We start from the raw sequence: 22,109 nt of genomic DNA, 5'->3' as shown, positions 1-22,109 counted from the left end.
TATATATATATATATATATATATATATATATATATATACACTAGTAAGAAAATATCATTCAACCCTTACTTTTGCCCCCAAATATTTCTTTCCCTAAAGTATTTTTTTAAAGTCACAGAGATGTGTAGCCATATCAGAATAAGGAATGTTAGGAACTCAAAGGCCAGAAGCCGAGTGTTCTGTACAACTGACAGAATATTATACATCTACGCCGAAGATTGTGTGACCACATAGAGAAAGGCTGGGCCGGCATTCGGTAAGCACCCCTGGCCCTGGAATTCCCTCCATCTGAAACCACATTCTAAGTAGTTCACCCTAAGTATGAGCAGGCCTTTGATCTCTCTCCATGAAGATGATTGCCAGTCCTCCACGGAGTTTGAAAGCATTAGCCTCTGTGCTGATGATATTCGTCTGATAAAGGCAGGAGGAGACGGGTCTGACCCCTTCCCAGACTAATAAAAGACGTTGATCTGTAAATCACTCAAATGTAACTCGTCACATCTACTCGAGACTAGGTCCAGAGCAGCTCAGGCTGGCCTAGAAGCAGCTACATAGCGGAGGATGACCTTGAACGTCCGGTCCTCTAGCTTTTACCTGAGTGGCGGCATTAACTCATGCACCACCCTTGTCTGATGCGGTGTTGAGGACTGAGCCAGGGCTTTGTGCATGCCAGACAAGCGCTCTACCAACTGAACCGCAGCTCCAACCTCTCTGCTTTTAATGTCATAAATATGTGTTTAGAAATATTCTAAGCTGATTGGTGGTGGCGGTGGCGCACGCCTTTAGTCCCAGCACTTAGGAGGCAGAGGCAGGTGGATCTCTGAGTTCAAGGCCATGATCTACAAAGTGAGTTCCAGAACAGCTAGGCTACACAAAGAAACCCTGTCTCAAAAGACTAAAAAGTGTGTGTGTGTGTGTGTGTGTGTATTTTTTTTTTTCTATTTTCTTCAGCCCACGGTCTTGGGCAGTATGGGATGCTAGGTCTCTGTCCTTCTGTCCAGCTTTCTTGGCTACAGCTTTGGGACACTGTCCTCTACCCAACCCTGCCACACTCCTTGCCCCCCCACCCCAGGCTCCAGGTACTCACTCAGCCTCCGTAGATATGAGACAGCATCATTGTATCCCCGATAGTAATATTCCTGCAGGATCTAAATGGTGACAGAGGAATATAAACGGATGCTGCAGCCACCAAGAGAGCCAGCGTCCCACCATAGACACTCTATAAGTAGACACGCCCCCTGTCCTCCCTACCCAGGACCACATCAGCAAGCTCTGGGCTACACCTCCCATTCCCCACCATCTGCCCAGGAGAGCTGGGAAGCAATTGCTAACACAGTAGGGGTGGCCGTGTCAGTGTGCCGGTCACCTGTTCCCAGAGCAACACCAGCCTCCACTGTGGGAGTCGGTGGGAGTTTCTGGGGAACCAGAGACCACACATCTAGGTCCTAAGAAGGACAGAGCTTGGTGTTCTGGTTCAAACCCCAACACTACTCTTCATTGGCTGTGTAGCTGTAACTACCCACAGCCTCACTTTCTCCATCTGTCAAATGGGGATAGTGACAGTATCTTTGCAGATGTCATTGGGAGGGGTGTGTGAGAGCTATGTCCACAGAACTTTCTCTGATGGGGGCCAAACTGGAAAAATTTAGGTCTTTGCTGACCATTTATTCTGCTGTGTGATTTTGTTTGGAGATAGGATGGCATGTAGCCCAGGCTAACCTCAAACTCCCTATGGAGCTAAGGATGACCTTGAACTCCTGAACCTCCTGCCTCCACCTCCCCAGTACTAGGATTACAGTACTCCACTGTCTTCAGTTTCTGTGGTGCTGGGGAATCGAACCCAGGGCTTCATGTGCGCTAGGCAAGCCCTCTACCAACTGAGAGACATCTTTAGCCCTGCTGGTTTTTAGCAATCCTTTAAACATGGCAAAACCCTGGGCCCTCTGCGGGGAGAGGCACAAAAGGAGAGTTCCATCTGTTCTGGATCCCACCCTGTCAGTCCTGTCTCTCACCACCAGGTCCGGGGGGAACAGAGCATGTGTCATGCGCGTGATATTCTCCAGAGAGAACTGGAAGGAGAAGTTGAACATTCGGAAGTCGTGGAAGATGGCGGGGCAGTCCCTCGGACAGATGTCCTGCTGGCTGCTGAAGGTGGAGATGGTGATGGAGTCTGTCCAGAAGGCACAGGGCTGCATGCTTGTGAAGCCCCCATCGATGTATCTCTGCAGGGAAGAGAAGAGAGACGCTCAGCCAGAGAAGACATGGAGGAGCTGGGGCCATGGGAGAGAACACCTTTTGCAACCAGCGTTGAGGCTGAGATCCCCAAGATAAATGGTGGGTGGTGTGGGCATGGTCACTTGCTGCGTCTATAAGGGCCTTGGGACTCCAAGTCTAATGCTCTGGCCCTGGACTCTTCTCCCTCAGAGAATCTTGCTGGTAACTGGCCTCTGTATGGGGTCCCTCCTCTGAACGACTCAAGAGACCAAGGTCCCTTCCACAACCTCACAGTACACCCATTTCTAACCCCTTTCTTTTAGAGTAGGGTGGGGCTTCTATTGGTTTCCTTACTTATGAACAGAACAAAAGATGACCAGTACATGGGCTCTGTATCCCAGGAGTCCCATAAAATGTCTGGACCACTCAGTTACCTCCTCACTATTCAGACTGCAGCCAGGAGGCCAGCCAGAGACGCAGAATCCTGGCCTCTCCAGATCTGTTTTTTGTTTGTTTGTTTGTTTGTTTGTTTTTGAGACAGGGTTTCTCTGTGTAGCCCTGGCTGTCCTGGAACTCACTCTGTAGACCAGGTTGGCCTCGAACTCAGAAATCCGCCTGCCTCTGCCTCCCAAGTGCTGGGATTAAAGGCGTGCGCCACCACGCCCGGCCGGATCTGTTAAAGCAGAGTCCTCATTATCTTAGGATGCCTTTGGGTCACTCATGGACACATGAAAGCCTGTGATCACTGACCCAGATAGCCCCAGGGGTCTCCTCAGTCAGGGTCTCAGGTCCCTGTATTCTGGGGTCTGTATTCTGCACACTGACTTCTGGGAGACCCTGGCAACCTCGGAACCTTGACATGCTGGGCTCAGTACAGGGTTGGTGGGTCTAGAGAGGGACTTGGACCAACTAGAAAAGGCGCTCCTGAAAAAGCTAGGAATTCTGGGTAGTAAATGATCCTCACCTTAAGGTGCCCCAGGGTCTCAGCTCACTCAGTCACTCACCTCGCCCCGATACGTCGGTGGGATCAAGCCACAGTAGACAGGGACAAAGCAGCTACAGTACAGGGCCTGGGGAGAGAAGGGACTGAGATGCTACAGGTCCTAGGGTGGGTGCCAATGACCCCTGACCCCTACCAATTCTCCATTCCTTAAACTTAAAGTAAGGGTATTGGCTTGGGAAACAGCCTGAAATCACTTCCCGTCCCGATCCCTAGTTGGCGCCTTGGTAATCTACCGGACCACCTAGTAGACTAATCTAGTCTCCTCTTGTAGAACTGCTCCTGGCAGAGCCACAGAGGACACGAAGGCCACGCAGGGTACGAAGGAAGGGAAGAGCCAGCCAGGCAGAAAAGGGAAGAAGGGGGGAGGCTGGGGAGTGGGCTGGACTGAGCTGCCCCTGTTCCCCCAGGCGGGGGCGCTCCAACCAGGGCCTTGCCTCGATGAGCTCTTCCTTGGACCGGTACTCCGAAACCACGACGTTCTCTCCGTCCGTGACGCGGGTGAGGCTCACATGCAGCTTCCCGGTGGCGAACTTGTAGGAGTCCTCCGGTAGCACATCGTACAAAAACTGTCGCATCATCTGTACCATCTTGCAGGACGGAGACAGAGGTCCCAGGAAGAACTTCTTAACCTCTGCCAGGCCCATATTCAGCACTCTGAGGTACTTCTCTGTGGAGGGAGCAGAGGGGAGATGCACCCTCTCAGCAACTGCTCAGGACTATGGGGAGGGGCCCCCGGGCTCAGTGATGTTAACCGGTTCACCTAACCATTCACAGCGAGGAGGCAGCCTCGGACCCTGAAGCTGGGGCCTCAGGAACAGGATAGAGCCAGCCCATAAAGGAGAAAGTCTCAGATGCCCCACAGCTAGGAGACACTGGCACCAAGCATGGGACCCAGGTGTCCTGCTTCTTGACCATGTGTGGCCACCCATCAGGAATTATCAGCAGCTAAAAAGATATTTTCTCCCTGCAAAACAGCTCTGGCAGCTTCCTGTCCCTGCACCTGAGGGTCCTACATAAACACAGGAGCAGTTGGAAGTCTTTTACCAAGTGACAAGGGCACTTGCTTAGAGGCCACATACCCTTGGCAGACTGCACCCTCACTGCGTAGCCAAGGATGACCTTGAACTCCCGATTCTACGGTCTCCTCAATAGTGCCAGGGTTACAGGCATGACCTATGCTGGGTTTATGCGGTGCCAAGGGTTACAGGCATGACCTATGCTGGTTTATGCGGGGCCAGGGTTACAGGCATGACCTATGCTGGGTTTATGCGGTGCCAGGGTTACAGGCATGANATGACCTATGCTGGTTTATGCGGGGCCAGGGTTACAGGCATGACCTATGCTGGGTTTATGCGGTGCCAGGGTTACAGGCATGACCTATGCTGGGTTTATGCAGGGCCGGGGTTACAGGCATGACCTATGCTGGGTTTATGCGGGGCCAGGGTTACAGGCGTGACCTATGCTGGGTTTATGCGGGGCCGGGGTTACAGGCATGACCTATGCTGGGTTTATGCGGGGCCAGGGTTACAGGCGTGACCTATGCTGGGTTTATGCAGTGCCAGGGTTACAGGCATGACCTATGCTGGGTTTATGCGGTTCCAGGGTTACAGGCGTGACCTATGCTGGGTTTATGCGGGGCCGGGGTTACAGGCGTGACCTATGCTGGGTTTATGCGGGGCAGGCCTGCATGCATGCTGGAAAGAACTCTGTCCACTTAGCTCAACCCTGATCTCAAAACCTGATTTTTACATTTTATTTTTATTCATGTGTGTGTATGTACACATGTGTGTGTGTGCCCACAGATGCTAGATGGGGTTGTAGGATCCCCTGGACTTGGAGCTATAATATGACATGGTCAGTGGGAACTGAACTGAAGCCCTCTGCAAGAGCAGTAAATGCCCTAAATGACTAAGTCACCTCTCCAGTTCCACAAATACTGTCTTCTCGTGGTGCCCGTGACTGAACTAGGGGCCCTGCACACGTTTGCATAAGCTTGATGCTTGACCACTGAGCTACACAACCAGTCCTTAAACAACTATCTCATTTGGAAAACTTCGTTTAAAATTAGCGTCATGCATATGAACCAGGGACTTGTGTAGTCATGAGCTGTCTGCTGAGAGGCAGTGGCGCGGAGGTTGCATAAGCATCTCTGTCGGAAAGCTTACCCACCGCTCCGCTCCGTGGGCGGGCGGGCGGGAAGGGCTGAGTCTTTCCAGCTTGGAGAGTCTGGCATTCATTCTCGTGCCTGGCGGCAGACACACAGAGAAGGCAACTGACTTACCCAGAGCCACACACGGCAATTTAGAGTCAAAAGGATAGCTTATTCCTATTGCATTTTATAATTCATGGATTATACATTACTGGTCTAATCCCAGAGACGGCTAACGCTGGAGTGGTGTTGGACAGGTAGGGAAACTGAGGCAGGGAGACGCGTCTTGCCTGAGGTCACACAGTCAGGCAATGTTGGTTTACTGTTTCTTTTTCTGACGCCAAGCCACCCCACACCCACACGCAGATCGCGGTCGCCTTACACAGTAGGGACCCCGGGCTTTGCTCCGGATATGGACTGCTCATTCTCCTTCCTGGGCGTAGCAAGCCGGGCAGTGTCAGCCTTGCCATGTGTAGGCATGTGCAATCAGCACCTTCCCTCTAGGGAGGGTGGTGGCCAGCTGGCAGCTTAGAAAACCTGGCAAGGGGCCACCGAGGTCTCAGGTCACCCAGAAGACAGACTACCATGGAGGCATGTGCTTCTGGGAACTGGTTTCCTGTAACGGAGGCTGGCCTCAGACTCACTGTGTAGCCAAGAACAACCTTGACCTCATGATCTCCCTTCTGCCAGTTTCCTAGTGCTGGGATGACAGATGTGTGCCACTGGATGAGCCGTTTAAAAACCTTTGAATATGCACATATATCACGGCACAAGCTACGTGTGTTGCCATGCCTTTGCTATTCCCACAGAGGTCAGAGGTGTGATGGAAGCCCTGGAACTGGGGTTACAGGTGGTCATGAGCCACAAAGTGGACTCTGGGACTCTGTCTAGGTCGGCTGGAAGTGCAGTCAGTACTCGTAACTGCTGAGCCATCTCTCCAGCCTGCTTTGTTTTGCTTTTTTATTCTTAACAGGCTACCTGAGGTCATTGACCCACCTTCAGCCCTGCTTCAGCTTCTTCTACCAGGTCTGGAGGATCCCTGGCGGCCCCTGGGGATGATGCAAGAAAGTGTGTTTCTGTCACAGGAAGCACACCTGCACGTGTGTGGGAAACACCAAACAAATCCAATACAATCAGGCACGGAGGCACAAGTCTGCTGCGGCACCAGGTCTTAGGGGGTAGATGCAGAAGGATCAGGAATTTGAGGATAGCCTGGGCTACGTAGACCCTGCCTCATAAACAAGACCAAAAAAAAAAAAAAAAAACAGAAATGCAAAGAAACAGAAGAGAAAGTCAAAATACCTCTATCCAGAACTTAATGTCTGGCCTGCCTTTAAAATATATATATGTGTGTGTGTGTGTGTGTGTGTGTGTGTGTGCTCTACCTGCATGTACACCTGCATGCCAGAAGAGGGCATCAGATCCCACTACAAGGTCCATCCTCCTGACCCATGAGCTAGGGGAGAACTGACCTCTACAGGCTGTCCCCTGACCTCCACCAGGGCATGCACACACATGAACCGATATGCTGCGCTAGTTACTTGCCTGCTACCATCATAAAACACTAGGAGCAAGGAGCACATAGAGGGGAGGATTTCTTGGGCTTCCAGTAGAGAGATAAGAGTTTGCCATGATGTGGGAACATGGAAGCAAGCGACAGACATGGCAGCCAGAGCAGAAGCTGAGGGCTCACAATAGGAACCACAGTCAGAGAGCAGAGACAGCTGACTGGGAATGGCTCAGGCTTTCGAAACCTCATGGAGCCGGGCGTGGTGGCGCACGCCTGAAATCCCAGCACTTGGGAGGCAGAGGCAGGTGGATTTCTGAGTTTGAAGCCAGCCTGCTGGTCTACAGAGTGAGTTCCAGGACAGCCAGGGATACACAGAGAAACCCTGTCTCAGGGGGAAAAAAAAAGAAAAGAAAAGAAAGAAAGAAAAAGAAAAAAGAAAAGAAAAGAAATCTCATGGTTTCAGTGATGCTTCCTCCAGCAAGGCTCTGCCTCCTGAGCCTTTGGGGGACATTTTCATTCAAACCACCACATACGCATACATGCCCATATACATACATGCACGAGCATGCACACACATGCAACACACACATGCATGCACACACATGCATGCACACACACACACACACACGTGTGTGCGCGCGCACACATGCACACAAGCATGCACACATTTAAGTGGACGCATAATTTTAAAGACTAGTCTGCCAGAGGACTGGAGAAATAGCTCAGAGGTTCCAGGATCAATTCCTAACACTCAACAATTTGTAACTCCAGTTCCAGGTCTTCCAACGCCCTCTACTGGCCTCTGTGGGCACAGACATGCATTGCAGGCAAACACTCATAAACATAAATCACAAATAGATGAAACAAATAGATACACACACACACACACACACACACACACACACCAAAAGAACAACTCAGGCTAAATTCTCTACCCGCGCCCGGGACTATCCACTAGAAGTGGGCATGCGAGGTTAAAGGTCTGCATGAGTCAGGCCTTGAGTGCTTGCTTTAGCTTCAGCTTTAGAACAGGATTCATTCCCAGTCGGAATGGAAATAGTCCTGACATTTCCAGGATCCATGCAGCTGAAAATGGTTCAGTCTGGAAATCAGCTGTGTACCACCCAGACACACACAACCAGAGGGAGGCAACTGGTTTCTCTCAGCCTGGGGGCGTTTGGCTAAAAATTCTTCCTTGATGCTTAAAGCAGGCACAAACCCCGAAAGGTCGTCTGTCTCTGCATCTTCTTGCTTCCCTCCTGGTTTCTGTGTGTCCAACCTCGAGGTTCCTGTGTATCTCTCCTTGGAGTCACTGTGTGTCTGTCTTCGGGGGTCCCTGTCCTTGTGGTTCCCTGTGTGTCTGTCCTTGGGGTCCCTCACTGACTAGTGTAGCCAACTCAGGCTTCTCAAGCCTCCGGCGCAGTGCGAGGACGGTGAGCAGGAAATGAAGACTGAGACGAGAAGCCTGACAAAGGCAGGGTGAAGCCACAGCAATGACTTTCAGGTACTAGGGGAGTTTCGTTGTCTGTAACCACAGATCTGTACTGCAAAGCCAAGCAGAACTGTTTCCCATCCAGGGTCATATAAACCACCTGGGACAGCACTGGCTACTTAGATATGGCCATTCAATCCCACCACCTATAAAGTAAGGGAAAGGAGAGTCCAGTGTGGTAGCTCAGCAGGTAAAGGCACTTGCTAGTGAGCCTGGGTTCTATCCCTGGGAACCACAGGGTGGAGAGAGCTAATTCGAAAAAGTTGTTCGCTGACCTCCAGAAAGCACATGTATGCTGTCCCATGACCAAACACACCCATACATGTGCACGCACACACACAGAATTTTAAAAAATAGAAAGTTAAAAATATACATATATACGCATATACACACATACACACATATGTATACAAACATATACATGTACATTAATGGACATATGTAGCCCTGGCTATCCTGGAAGTCACTTTATAGACCAGGCTAGACTCAAACTCAGAGATCTGCCTGTTTCTGCCATTCAAGTGCTGCAATTAAAGGCAAGCGCCACTGTGGCCAGCAGTTACATTCAAGACAGGGTTTCTTTGTGTAGCCCTGGCTGTCCTGGAACTCACTCTGTAGACCAGGCTGGCCTTGAACTCAGAAATCCGCCTGCCTCTGCCTCCCGAGTGCTGGGATTAAAGGCGTGCGCCACCACCGCCCGGCTACATATTTGTACCATGGGCAAAGCTATCTTCCTTGGGATTGAGGATGCGTCCGGGTGGTCGATGCCTTCCCAGCAAGCACAGAGCCAACGTGGTGTGTACCTGCAACCCCAGAACTGTGGAGGTGGAGGCAGGAAGGTCAGGAGTTCAAGGTTATCCTCTGCTACAAAGCAAGTTAGAAGCCCTACATAAAACCTTGTCTCACAAAAACCAGCCACCGACAGAGAATGTCTGCCTGATTGAGTTCTGAGACAGTGTGAACGCTTCCTGCATATAGTATGCACTCAACCTTGGTCATGCCTGTAACTGTCCATGTGAACTAAGCATCCACTGAACAAGGCAGCTATCTTTCCCTGCATCCTCTTCAAGATGTGTCAAAGGAGGGGGCCGGAGAGATGGCTCAGTGCTTAAGAGCACTGGCTGTTCTTTCAGAGGACCCAGATTTGATAAGCAGCACCCACATGGCGGCTCACAACCATCTACAACCCCTGGGGATCTGACGCCTTCTTCTGGCCTTACATGAGCATATCACACATGTGGCACACAGACATACATGCCGACAAAGCACCCATACACCTGAAAATAAATAAACTTAAAATAAGATACAAGGCCGGGCATGGTGGCACACGCCTTTAATCCCAGCACTCGGGAGGCAGAGGCAGGTGGATTTCTGAGTTCGAGGCCAGCCTGGTCTACAAAATGAGTTCCAGGACAGCCAGGGCTAGACAGAGAAACCCTGTCTCAAAAACAACAACAACAACAACAATAACAACAATAAAGTAAGATACAAAATACGGGCTGGAGAGATGGCTCAGCAGTTAAGAGCACTGACTGCTCTTCCAGAGGTCCTGAGTTCAATTTCCAGCAACCACATGGTGGCTCACAGCCATCTGTCATGGGGTCTGATGCCCTCTTCTGGTGTGTCTGAAGACAGTGATCTACTCACATGAATTAAATAAATAAATAAATAAACAAACAAATCTTAAAAAAAAAAAAAGATATAAAATACACGGACATAGGAAAAACGTAGCTGAGAGGGTGTGCCCATGGTCTCAGGAGTTACAGGGCCAATCTGGCAACATGCCTCTTCTATGGGAGACGGCTAGAAGCTGGGTTTGAAAAGAATCAGGGGCTAGAACAATCACCAAAGGAGAAGAGATAATTGGATGCCTGTGTATGTAATTTGGTTTAATTGGAAATATTTACCCCTTTCCCAAGAGCAAAGGGATCTTACTAACCCTTAGTAGTCAATATCGCGACTGGAGTCCAGGCAATGCTTAATTAACTGGATGCATACACAGATAATGAATAAATTAGTGAGCTCCAGATATCAGAGGGGGACACTGAGGCCCAAGGAGACCAATAGTTATTCGAGATGAGTTAAAGCCGATGCCCGTCTTCCCTTCCCCCACACAGAGGTGAAGGGGCATGCTGGCCGACCCCGTAAATGACTGGATCCTGGTCTTGGATGTGCAAGAATTAGGCCTGCTGTGGGGGATGCATCTGGGAGGGAGGATGGGGCTGCGTGCACATACACACCTAGTCTCAGTAGACTGGTAACCTAGCAACAGCCTCCAGCTTAGCCAATCACAGTTGGCCAGCCAGCTCTCCCTTGACTGCTGGGGGGGGGGGGGAGAAGCTAAGCTGAGGTGGCTTCTGGGAGGCAGGAGTGAGCAGATTCCCAGGGAAGCTCAGAATCCCTGGGTGAGGGACCAGCAAGCCGTAGGCTCCTGTCTGGCTACAAATTGCAGGCTGAAATCCTAGCTGTGTTTTCCCGTGGGTCTATCCTGACGACCTAACCACATTCTAATAATAACTGTTATTACTCTCTTAATGAAAGTCGTTCACCCAAGCAGGCTTTCCCACCCAGAGTCTGTTTATCTTCACAGTGGCAGTCAGACTCTAAGGGCCGTGATCCCGGTTTATGCACTACACACTGCAGAGGCATCTTGCCTGAAAGCTACCCAACGCTCATGGAAAGCCCATGGGGACCCTCTGGTGTGGCCAGTTTTCAGCCAGAGAAGGCTTTGTGCCAGGCAAATCTAAAGTGAAAATTGATTATATAAAACGACTAAACTTGAGTCGTTAAGGATTGGAGCTGGATGGGCGCTGAGCCCCGTGAAACTGCCTGACCCCACCTTAAGCAGGAAACCCCTCAAAATTCCTGGGAATGGATAGTTCTAAGAGTCTAGGTCAAGAATACTAGGCCAGATGCAGGGAGGATTGCTCAAGGGGTAAAAATGCTTGCCGGGAAGACATGAGATCCGCGTCTGGTCCCCAGAACCCATGCAAAAGCTGAATGTACAGATGTGCTCTTGTACCGTCAGCCAGCTAGATCCAGGCTGCTCACTAACCAGTCTAGTCTAACTGGAGAGCTCCAGTTCCCCGTGAGACAATAAAAACAAACAAAACAGGTGGGTGGCTCTTGAAGAAAGACACCTCAGATTGATTCCTGACCCCAGGTACACACAAATGCACGTGCGCCTGCACACATATGCACTGACCGCAGCCCCTCACACAGATACCAGACCAGCCCCCATTTGTCTGCTTTTGCAAATAGAAATTCCAGCCCAGGAAAAAGTTGAAGGTGAGTAGATATGTGGATGGTTAAGTGGCTGGGTGAGTGGGTGGATGGATGGATGGATGGATGGATGGATGGATGAATAGGTAGATGAATAATTGGATGGATGAGTGGGTGGATAAGTGGGGTGGTGGATGGATGGATAAGGTTGTGGGTGGGTGGATGGGTGGAGTGGGTGGGTAGGTGCATAAGTGAATGGACAACACTCTAAGTCATATACCCTATGTTAGCAGAAATATGTTAATAGCAGCACACACACATGTGCATGTGCACATACACACGTGTACACACACAATTTTTAAAAAGCTTTAGAATTAAAAGAAAAACTTATACCGAAGTATGCTATGGTGGCTCACACCTGTAACCCCCCTCAAGAGACTGATGTAGCAAGATTTCTGTGAGTTAGGGGGCAGCTTGGGCTACCTAGTGATTTTTGAGCCAGCCTGGGCTACATAGTGAGATCCAGTCCCCAGAACAACCAAATGGAACTCCTGCAGGCTTATGTCAGTTGTGTGGGAATGGGCTCCTAGTCTGGATTTCCAGCCATCTGTCACAGACCCCTTTCTTGCTTTGGGCACGAAGTTTGAGTGTTTGAGTGTCTCCCCACCCCTGTGTACCTCTCCCCAAGAACCCAGGCACGTCTCCCAGCATTCATCTGTGAAAGAGAAGAAGAATCTTAAGGATCGTGCTGAACTAACACAGAGGAAACGAATATGTCTAGAAAGCTCTCTAGAGACTCATTCAATACCCCAGGGCCATCAGCCCCCCACCCCAGCCTCACCCCCTTCTCCCTCTGCTGTCTTTGGAGATTGTGTTCCAAAGTGGAACTCTACCCTGGCCCCATCCACAGCCTTAGGGTAAAGCTGTAGATGTCTCTCACATGTTGTTGGGTTGTATGTGTGCCCCGGCACCTGCAGGTCACCTCCCAGGACCCCTTCAGCCACAAATCTCTCCAGCTGGACACCCCGTACCTTGGCAGAGCAAGGCCAGGTCTCCTGCCCACCGTGGCTCCACCCTCACTCTCAATCACGGAAATTAGTCATTTCTGCTAATGGTTGCCAGAGGCGTCCACTGCTCAGGCTCTGTAGAGCCCTGCCCCACCCCTGTGTGACTGGAATCCTGCTCTCTGCAGGGGTACCCTTCCTAGCTCCTCCTTGGTGCCTGCCGCTGAGGTCTTCTCTGGTCCTGGCCACACTCACTTCAGATGGGTAATGGCCAAGGCTCAACTGGGAGCACAGCAGGTTAGCCTAAGGCAGGAGGCTAGGACCAAGCAGGCTAGGACCAGTTCAGGCTTCTGCAAGCCAAGAGGCATCACAGACGACCCTCCCTAGCCAAAACAGCCTTGTGACCTGGTGGCTCTTTGGTCTCCAACTTGGTCTGAGGCAGGGAACAGTTTCCCTATTCTTTTTCTTTTGGATGGTGCTGGGGTTGGACCTGGAGCCTCGTGCACTCTAGACAAGCACCCTGTCATTTTATGCCACCAATTAACAGTCATAGCCAGAGACTACATTACCCAGCATCCCCTCTTTACTCAGCCATTGGCTCTCCATTCCTTGGCTGCATGTGGGGACCCACGGGAAGTGAGAACAAGCCCGTACTTCCCAGCATCCTTTGCGCCAGGCGGCAATGTGACTAAGTTCTGACGTACAGATGAGGTGCTAACAAAGTGGGTGTCACGTCCAAGTCCCACCTCAGAGGGAAGGGGTGTACCTGCTTCCCCTTCTGACTACATGGAATGTGGACATGGACAGGACCCAGGACAACACCTGTGTGCACCTTGATGGCACTTGTGGACTCGTGGGACTGGGGCTTGGAGTCTATAGAGAATCCACACGAAGACCTTGGGGGAACTAGAACATGTGCTGACGAGGCAGGACCCCCTTCTGCTGCCCCCAGTCAATACAGTTCTCCCAACAGTCTCCCGGGTTTGCCGAAGGCTCCGGAGAATGGGCACCACTGATTCCAAGAGGGCTCTGTGCTAACAGGGAGGCCGATGTCTCTTCCGCTCTAAAGCAGGTAAACTGATCCAGAAAGGTAGCACTCGGCCAGATGACATCTGGGACTAGAGTAGAGCGGGATGGAGATGGGTCCTGACCTCCATGCTAAACCCTACGCAGAAGGCCACAGGAAAGCAAGGAGCCCTGGCGGGAGCCACTCGGGAACCACTCGGGCTGCCCACAGTTTCTTAGCTCCTGTTCTCAGCGTGGCCAAAGCTGTGATCCTGACCTGAATTTCTCCCTGGGAGATTCTCGGCTCTGCCACTACCCATCTGAGAGCAGACTAAGGGAGGCACGAACCAAATGCCAGGCATCACACTCACCTCCAGACAGGCAGCCTACCAACTGAGCCACATCTCCAGCCCTGAATGGTTTTTTTGTTTTGTTTTGTTTTTTTCTCTTTCTCTTTTCTTTTCTTTTCTTTTTTTCTTTTTTCTTTTTCTTTCTTTCTTTTTTTTTTTTTTTTTTTTTCTGAGACAGGGTTTCTCTGGCTGTCCTGGAACTCACTTTGTAGACCAGGCTGGCCTCGAACTCAGAAATCCGCCTGCCTCTGCCTCCCAAGCGCTGGGATTAAAGGCATGTGCCACCACGCCCGGCCTTGAATGGTTTTTTTATTTTATTTTTTATTTATTATATGTAAGTACACTGTAGCTGTCTTCAGACACCCAATAAGAGGGCATCAGATCTCATTACAGAAGTGTGCGAGTGAATATAGCCTACACTGCCACAGTAAAACGATTTTTTGGTTTGGTTTTGAGACGGTCTCCAGTAGCCCACACTGGTTTCAAATGAACTACGTAGCAAAGGCTAGCCTCAAACTCTGGGCCCTCCAACTCCAACCTGGGAGTTACAGGTGAGCCTGCACCCTGCCAGGCTTTTCTTTCATGTTCTTTGGTAAAACTGGGTCAGAACACCAGGAAGTTTTTCTGATACATTGTGGGGTGGGGGAGGGGAGGGAGGTCACAGGCAGCTCCCGGGAGACCGGTCTCTCCTACTGCAGCATCCTGGAGGGAGACCTCGGGTCATCTGGCTCACCTGTACCCACGGAGTCATCATGCCTCCAGCCCAAGTCTTTCGGACTGTGGGTGTTGACCCGTCATGTCAGTCATACGTCATCTCAGTCCATGTAATGCACTTCAGTAATGCAGGGGACGCCGGCATGGCCACCAGCTGGATGGCGCCGGTTCTGCCTGGGCTTTCCCCAGAACCCATTGCTCCCTTTCCCACTTGAGAAGCCCCTATGAACTGAAATTCCCTTCTCTGAAACTGTGACATCAGGTGACCTGTGCGGTCCATCTTCTGGACACACTGGTTTGTCCACTCTGTCACCATGTCCTCCCACATTCTTGCTGGAGGCCTCTGTTCCTGCCCAGCCTGTCTCTCCCTTCCTCACTCCCACTCCCACTGCTGGCTCCCTCAGGCAGTTCTGACTGGAATGCTGGCATCACTCTGTGCCTCTCTAGAACCCGGGAGACACTTCCTGTCACGTTAGAACGACACTATGGAGAGGAAGGCATGGTGAGACATCCCTGTGCTTCCGGTACTTGAGAGGTACAGACAGGAGGAACATGAGTTTGAAGTCAGCCTTGGCTACATGAAGGGCCAGCCTGGCCTATCTGAGACAGACAGGAAAGGAAAGCATGGAGTCTTTTGGGGGAGGGGATCTTTCTGTAGTAGCAGCTGAATGGGGTAGAGCCGCCAGACCAAGGAATCTTTATCCTTTGATAAGACAGAAATTCTTTTGGGGCTGGCAAGATGGCTCTGTGTGCCAAGGTGCTTGCTGCTAAGCCTGACAATCTGAGTTTGATCCCTGGGACCAACACGGTGGGAGGAAAGAACAGAGTCCTGAAAGTTGCCCTCTGCCCCCCCCAGGTGTGCCATGTGTCCCCCACACCCCCACACATACACATGATAAAGAAATGAATGAATGAATGTAACTTAAAATACCCTCTAAGGCAGTTATTTTCAAAATACAGGAAATCCAGCTCTGTGAGACTGTGTCCCACTTCTGGCCACATCAGAAACTCTGGAGCCCCGCTGGTTGTCATGGAGACTGCCTCTCCTCAAATAAATGGTGATGTCATCTCTGATGAGGACCAGGCAGGGTGCTAGGTGCTTTTGTGAAGTCATCACACCGACTGAAGTAGGCCCATCAGAAGATGAGCCCTCTGCAGCCTCAGTTTCCCCAAGGATGAGAGAGAGAAGGCTCTGGTCAGAGAAGCCCTGAATGCAAACAGCTTTGAGGGAAGATGTGTGACTGAGCTTAAAGAATTTTTAAAGGGCCGGGCAGTGGTGGCGCATGCCTTTAATCCTCGCACTTGGGAGGCAGAGGCAGGCGGATTTCTGAGTTCGAGGCCAGCCTGGTCTACAGAGTGAGTTCCAGGACAACCAGGGCTATACAGAGAAACCCTGTCTCGGAAAAACAAACAAACAAAAAAAACAAACAAACAAAAAACAAAAAAAGAATTTTTAAAGAAAAAAAGAAGGCAGGACACCATCGGAATGGATGCTGCCAAGTCTGATGAGCTGGGTTTGATACCCAGGTCCGTGGGGCGCAGAGGAAACCCTAAGTAAATGAAGGACTGAGTCACTTACTCTTGACCTGGGCACTGCCATGTCAAGCACCCAATGCCTCGGCCTCGTGGGAATGGCAAAGCCGCCCTCTAGTCTCTGTGTGGGTGTGGGTAGTGTGGGCAGAAAATGCCCACCGAAGCTCTCTCCTCCCGGATATTTACAGCCTGCAGACCGCTCCCCTGCAGGGAGAGGCTGCTCCTACCAAAATTAGCGAAACCTGCCCCCAGCGGTATATAATATCCCTGACCCCTTATCCAGCTGCATATAATAACCATGCCTTCTTGTCCAGCTATGTATATACCTTATCTCCTGGTATATCTGCATATAATAACCCTGTCCCCTTGTCCAGCTGTATATAACTCATATCTCCTGGTTTATCCAAATGTAATTACCCTGTCTCCGTGTCCTGCTGTTTATGGTAAACATACCGGAGCTTCCACCATGCTACAGTTTCTCCATCAGGAAGCTACGCCCACTCCATTCTAGCCTTTCTGTGTATCTGTCATTTCTTCATCCCCTGACGCCCTTAGAAGACCCAAGTCATGCAAGGATACAGCCGAGGACCTACCTGGCGGCAGGAGGGAGAAGCAACTCCTGAAATTTGTCCTCTGACCACATGTTCAATGTGGTACTTGTGCACCCGCACACACACATACACTTGCTCGTGTATGCACACAGTATAATAAAGACAATTTCAAAAAGCAGCAGATCTCCAGTTATATATGGTCCTGCATAAAGTATGAGGTAATTAACACACTTTCTCAGCTACTACAGATGTGTGCCAAATCCCTGAGAATAAGACAGCAGAGAAAACCCTCGGACCCTCCTATATCAGTGCTGAGCCACGGGAGATGCTGTGGAAAGGGAAGCCCTTTCCCGTAAGTAAAAACCGTAAGAGCCTTAGAGAGAAACCTGGTTCCAGAGGCTGAGGCAGGAGAATCACAGTGAGTTCCAGGCAAGCCCGGTCTACAGAGTGAGACAAAAACAAAACAAAGATCCTGAGACTGATAAACATAATAAATAAGTGACACTTAGTGTCTTCATTAAAGGGCACGGGGTAATATTTACCACAGGAGGCTTAGTTCCAGATAAAATCGCAGCAAGTGAGCCTTTCATGGTGGGGAGGGCAAAGAGGCTGAGAATGACAGAGGGAAGGTTTGAAGGAACAGAGGGAGGGAAGAGGAGGGGGAGGGAGAAGAGGAGGAGGAGGGGGAAACACTTGGCACACAGACATAGATGCAAGCAAAACTCCCATACACATTAAAAAAAAAAAAAAACTAAATGCATCCTTTAAAAAATAGAAGTGTTGAAAATGCAGGGCATGCTGGTGCGTGAATGTGTGCTGTCTGTGTGCATGTGTGCATACACGTGTGTGTGCGTGCCTATGCTTGAGATTCTGGCACTGGAGAGGCAGAGGCAAAGGTAGGAGGACTCCTGGGGCTCCCTAGCCAGTCAGTGAGTTCCAGGCCACGGGGAACGACTCAATGGAGGTGTACCATGTTTCTGAGCATAACACCAAGGTTCTCCTCTGGCCTCCACGTTTGCGAGGACACATACACACATACATACACACATACATCTCACATACACATATACATCTCACACACTCATACACATCTCATGTACACACACATCACACACATGCACACCACACACATACATATATCTCATTAACAGAAACACACATACACACATCCCTCACATATACACACACCTCACACACTCACACAATACATGTCTTACAAACACACACACATATCACACATATACATATCATACGCATATATACATCTCTCACATATACACATATACACATATACATGTACACATACACACACCTCACACACACTCACACATACATATCTCATCTACATTAAACATATACCTCACACACATCACACATACACACAATATCACCATTCCTGTGTGTGTCTGGGCATTAACCTACATAGTCACTTCAGAGAATTCTCCAGCATGGCATAGAAGAGCCCACCACAGGCTACTCTTTAGTCTAAGGGCTTACATGCATCCTGGGGATGCCTGACTCCAGCCCGCCTGCTCACTCCAACATTGTTTACAATCACAGGACTTGGGGTATCTATCAAAGCAATGAACTGAGTGGAGGTTAGTAATAGTGGCACATGGGGACTTGAGTCCAGGCCCCCACTGAGCTTCTGAAAACAGATCAACAGCCCAGCTAAACCATTCTATGTTCTGCCCAAAGTACTTTCTTTCTTTAAAAAACAAAACAAAACAAAACATGTGTGTGTGTGTGTGTGTGTGTGTGTGTGCGCGCACATGTATAATTTTTCTGTATTTTTGGTTTTGTTTTGAGACAGGGTCTCTCTGTGTAGCCCTGGCTATCGTGGAACTCACTCTGTAGTCCAGGTTGGCCTTGAATTCACAGAGATCTGCCTGCCTCTACCTCGCATGCACCAGGATTAAAGGCCCGCCTCACCATACCTCATCCCAATATATTTTCCAGCCCATCTTTCCGTACATCAGGTCTGTCTAAAACCTCTGCCCCCCCCCAATGCTAACCCCTCAGCCACAAAGCCAGCATCCCATGGGAGTCCACTCTGCCAAGCAGAGATATGGTTTAAGTCATTCAAGCGTCCACTCTGGACAGACTGGGTTTAGGTTGAACTCCCCACCTACTGCCTATACCACCTCGGGCTGTATAAGTGTCCTGTGACTCCGTTTCCTTCTTTATATAAAGGGAGATAATAACAGTTTCCCCCTCAGAAGGGGCTGTAAAGTCTGGATGAGTTAATACACTAAAACTTCAAACAGGATCTGATACAAAGGATATTCCGGTTATCAGGAAATCTCGGGGCAGTAAATGACTGAACTGGATTGGTCTGTATACCTCACCCTTCCTTACATCCTGCTATACTCATGACCCACACTGGGTCTAGGGCTTGATCCCTCCTAAAGTCTTCTTCATGACTTCTTCCTGTGCCCTGTGGTCCACGGTGGCCTCGGGCTGGCTAAACAGGTTTCTTATTTCTCTTATTGAACAATATATATAGAGTTCAAGGCTAGATCAATAACCGATACCTCATAGCTCACTCATCCCCTCCAACCCAGCAGTCAGGTATCCTTAAAACCCCCAAATTAGACAGTTGGCAGTTTCCAGCACTGCACGCCCCAGTCGTAAACAGTTCACTCCTATCAACCAAGGTCCTCCTATGACAAACCCAGGCCAGGCCACCACGGGGCAGGAGCTGGACCACAGGGAGCTGAGCTTCTGTGTGTACAGAATTGAATGCCAGGGCTAGGACTCGGTTTGGGGGCAGACTTGGCACCCCACAGGTGCATCAGCACTGGGTTAGAGCTGGCCCACAGAGTCTCAAGTCACCTGATCCCTCCGTTGCTTCCTCCCACCTCAGCCCCAGTTCCCTCCTCAGGTCTGTCCCCCGGGTCCCAGAAATCTTTCTCTGAATGTCTGACTTTGTGCAGTCTCCACCTGAATGCCTCCTCTCAACATGGCTGCCCCCGAACATCTTTGGAACACGGTCCCCTTTCCCCCTCCAGCCCTAGCCGGGTGCAATTTGTTTGCAGACCCCCATTCCTTCCATCGTGACATGAGAGACGTCTCCATTAGGAAGTTTGCTATCTTTCTTTTCTCTAGAACATTCTAGAATTTCACAGGGGCTCTCTATTACAGCCTGGCATTGAGCAGGTGGGGGGGGGGGTGGCAGGGCCTGTGCTCTACATTTTTTAGGATAAGGAGGCTGTTGCTCATAGCCCTGGGTCAGCACTGTGGCCTCTGGCCCACCGGGGCACAGCTGAAGCTCCCACACTGTGTCCCACGTCTGTTGCCAGCTTCTCCTCAACCCTCAGGGTTTGCACGTTGGGAACCCCTCCTCCTCACTGGGAAGATGAGACGGTGTTTACATTTTAAAAGAAGCTTCTCCCATGGAGGAGGAGGGCCCACTGCGCGCGCCTCTGTGTGTGTGTGTGTGTGTGTGTGTGTGTGTGTGAGAGAGAGAGAGAGAGAGAGAGAGAGAGAGAGAGAGAGAGAGAGAGAGAGAGAGAGAAGGGGGACTACCCTGGCTGCCAGGCTTGCCTGCCCCTCTCCCCGTGCACTTCCAAGCTTGTCCAGGGTCTGCTCCGAGGAGTCCCTCCAGCAGCCCCTTTCAGTGACACCAGAATAAAAGTCTTACCCATCTCAATCCCGCAGACGACCAAGGCCGCAATCACCGCTCCCGCTGACGTCCCTGCAAAGCGATGGGCTGTGTCCAGCATCCTCGGGGCCAGATCTCGCAGAGCGTCCACGGCCCCAGCCTGGTAGTAGGAAAGGAACCCACTCCCGGAGAAGGAGATGGAATGAGGGGTGTCTGGGTCTCCTTTGAACACCTGTTCATCCATCTTCGGGGTCTCTGGCCTCCCAGTGGAGGAAGAACCCACACCTGTCTGCCTTGGCTCAGTATCTCCTCCTCTGCCAGCCAAGAGCAGGGAATGTGGCAACTCTACCGGCCCAGTCAGGCATCCACGGGTGGTTCATCCAGCCACTGCCTGGGCCTGTTTAGCTCTGCTGAGAGGCGCCCCTAAAGGGCTGATAGGGGACCCCAGGTACTGGATGAAATGTAGACAGTCCTTAGAGTCATGGGCAGGGGCGTGGTCCTGCAGACCCCATGCTCACTTCATGCCCTTGCTAGACTTCCTCAGGTACAGGTTCTTCAGCGCTCTCCACCCATCCGGAGCGCACCCAGGAGCGGGGCCCACAGAGGCGGTGCCTCTCAGTCCTCAGCATCCAGTTGCAAAATCTGTGCCTCACCCTGTGCCTCCCTCACTGACAGGCTGCTCTTCACTGACAGGGTACAGAGTTATATGCCACGCCCCCTAGTCGCCACGCCCCCTCCCAGCCCGTGTCCCCCTCACTCCCAGTGTGGGCTGCTGGGTGGCTTTGGCTTTCAAAGGGGAGGAGCAACTCATACCACCCCATGCCCCTCCCCCACCTCCTTCAGACTCTGGAAAGTTCTTAGACAAGCCCCTCTCTATTTATTCTTACCTTAGGATTGGCTGTGGGCAGAAACTGTAACAGAGAAGTTTGGCTCTGGTATTTGCCCACGTTTGCTTTCCATTGCTGTGATAACACCGTGACCTGGGGCAGCTTGGGCAGGAAAGGGTTATTTCAGCTCACAGTTTAAGATTCATCATGAAACCCATGACATGGTGGGTGGGAAGAACTGATGCAGACCTGCTGCTAACAGTACACTGTATCTTCGGACACTCCAGAAGAGGGAGTCAAATTTGTTATGAGGACAGTTGTGAGCCACCATGTGGTTGCTGGGATTTGAACTCAGAACCTTCAGAAGGGCAGTCAGTGCTCTTAACCGCTGAGCCATCTCTCCAGCCCTCAGCTTGCTTTCTTACACAAACTTGGACCACCTGCCCAGGAATGGCACCGCCCACAGTGGGCGGAGCCCCCTCCCATCAATCATTAATCAAGAAAATACCCGACAGACTTGCCCACAGGCCAATCTGATGGAGGCAACTCCTTCAATGAGAGTCCCTCTCTGCAGCGGCTGTCAATAACCAGCCTCCTTCCTAACTCCTCTTACTCTGTCGTCTCCCTGTCCCTGGCCTGCTCCGCGCCCTCCTTCTCGCCTGCCTCTCGGTCCTGTGCCAGCTCCAGAGGCCCGAAGAGGGCATCCGATGCCCTGCAGCTGGAATCCCAGGCAGTTGTGAGCTGTGGGGACATCAGGGTCAGGGCAGAGAGATGTTTTGGTAAGGGACAGGGGCTTGGGGACCAGGGTTAGCTCTAGGGCTGCTCAGCATGACTCCTGAGAGGAAAAATTTTCCTCACAGCCCAAAAAGGTCACTGCAGATCAATAAGGCAGCAAAAAGCTTTCCTAGTCCCCTCCTCCTCCTCCTCCTCC

General features: G+C 50.9%; 1 protein-coding gene across 1 annotated transcript in view; it reads right to left on the bottom strand.

Moving 5' to 3' along the window:
- Pnpla1 (patatin like phospholipase domain containing 1) overlaps positions 1-20,773 on the bottom strand; it is a 30,756-nt gene extending 9,983 nt beyond the window's left edge. Inside the window, exons 1-5 of the mRNA XM_021221860.2 lie at positions 20,391-20,773; positions 3,652-3,884; positions 3,219-3,284; positions 2,013-2,222; positions 1,088-1,148 (exon numbers count right to left, since the gene is read on the bottom strand). Coding sequence (XP_021077519.1) covers positions 1,088-1,148; positions 2,013-2,222; positions 3,219-3,284; positions 3,652-3,884; positions 20,391-20,595 — 775 coding nt within the window. The 5' untranslated portion in view covers positions 20,596-20,773. The remainder of the gene's footprint in view (positions 1-1,087; positions 1,149-2,012; positions 2,223-3,218; positions 3,285-3,651; positions 3,885-20,390) is intronic.
- Between the last annotated feature and the right edge of the window lie 1,336 nt (positions 20,774-22,109).

Source organism: Mus pahari, chromosome 21 (genome assembly GCF_900095145.1).
Source record: "Mus pahari chromosome 21, PAHARI_EIJ_v1.1, whole genome shotgun sequence".
In the NCBI taxonomy this organism is placed as follows: Eukaryota; Metazoa; Chordata; class Mammalia; order Rodentia; family Muridae; genus Mus; species Mus pahari.
This window is presented reverse-complemented; position numbering and strand designations above follow the sequence as displayed.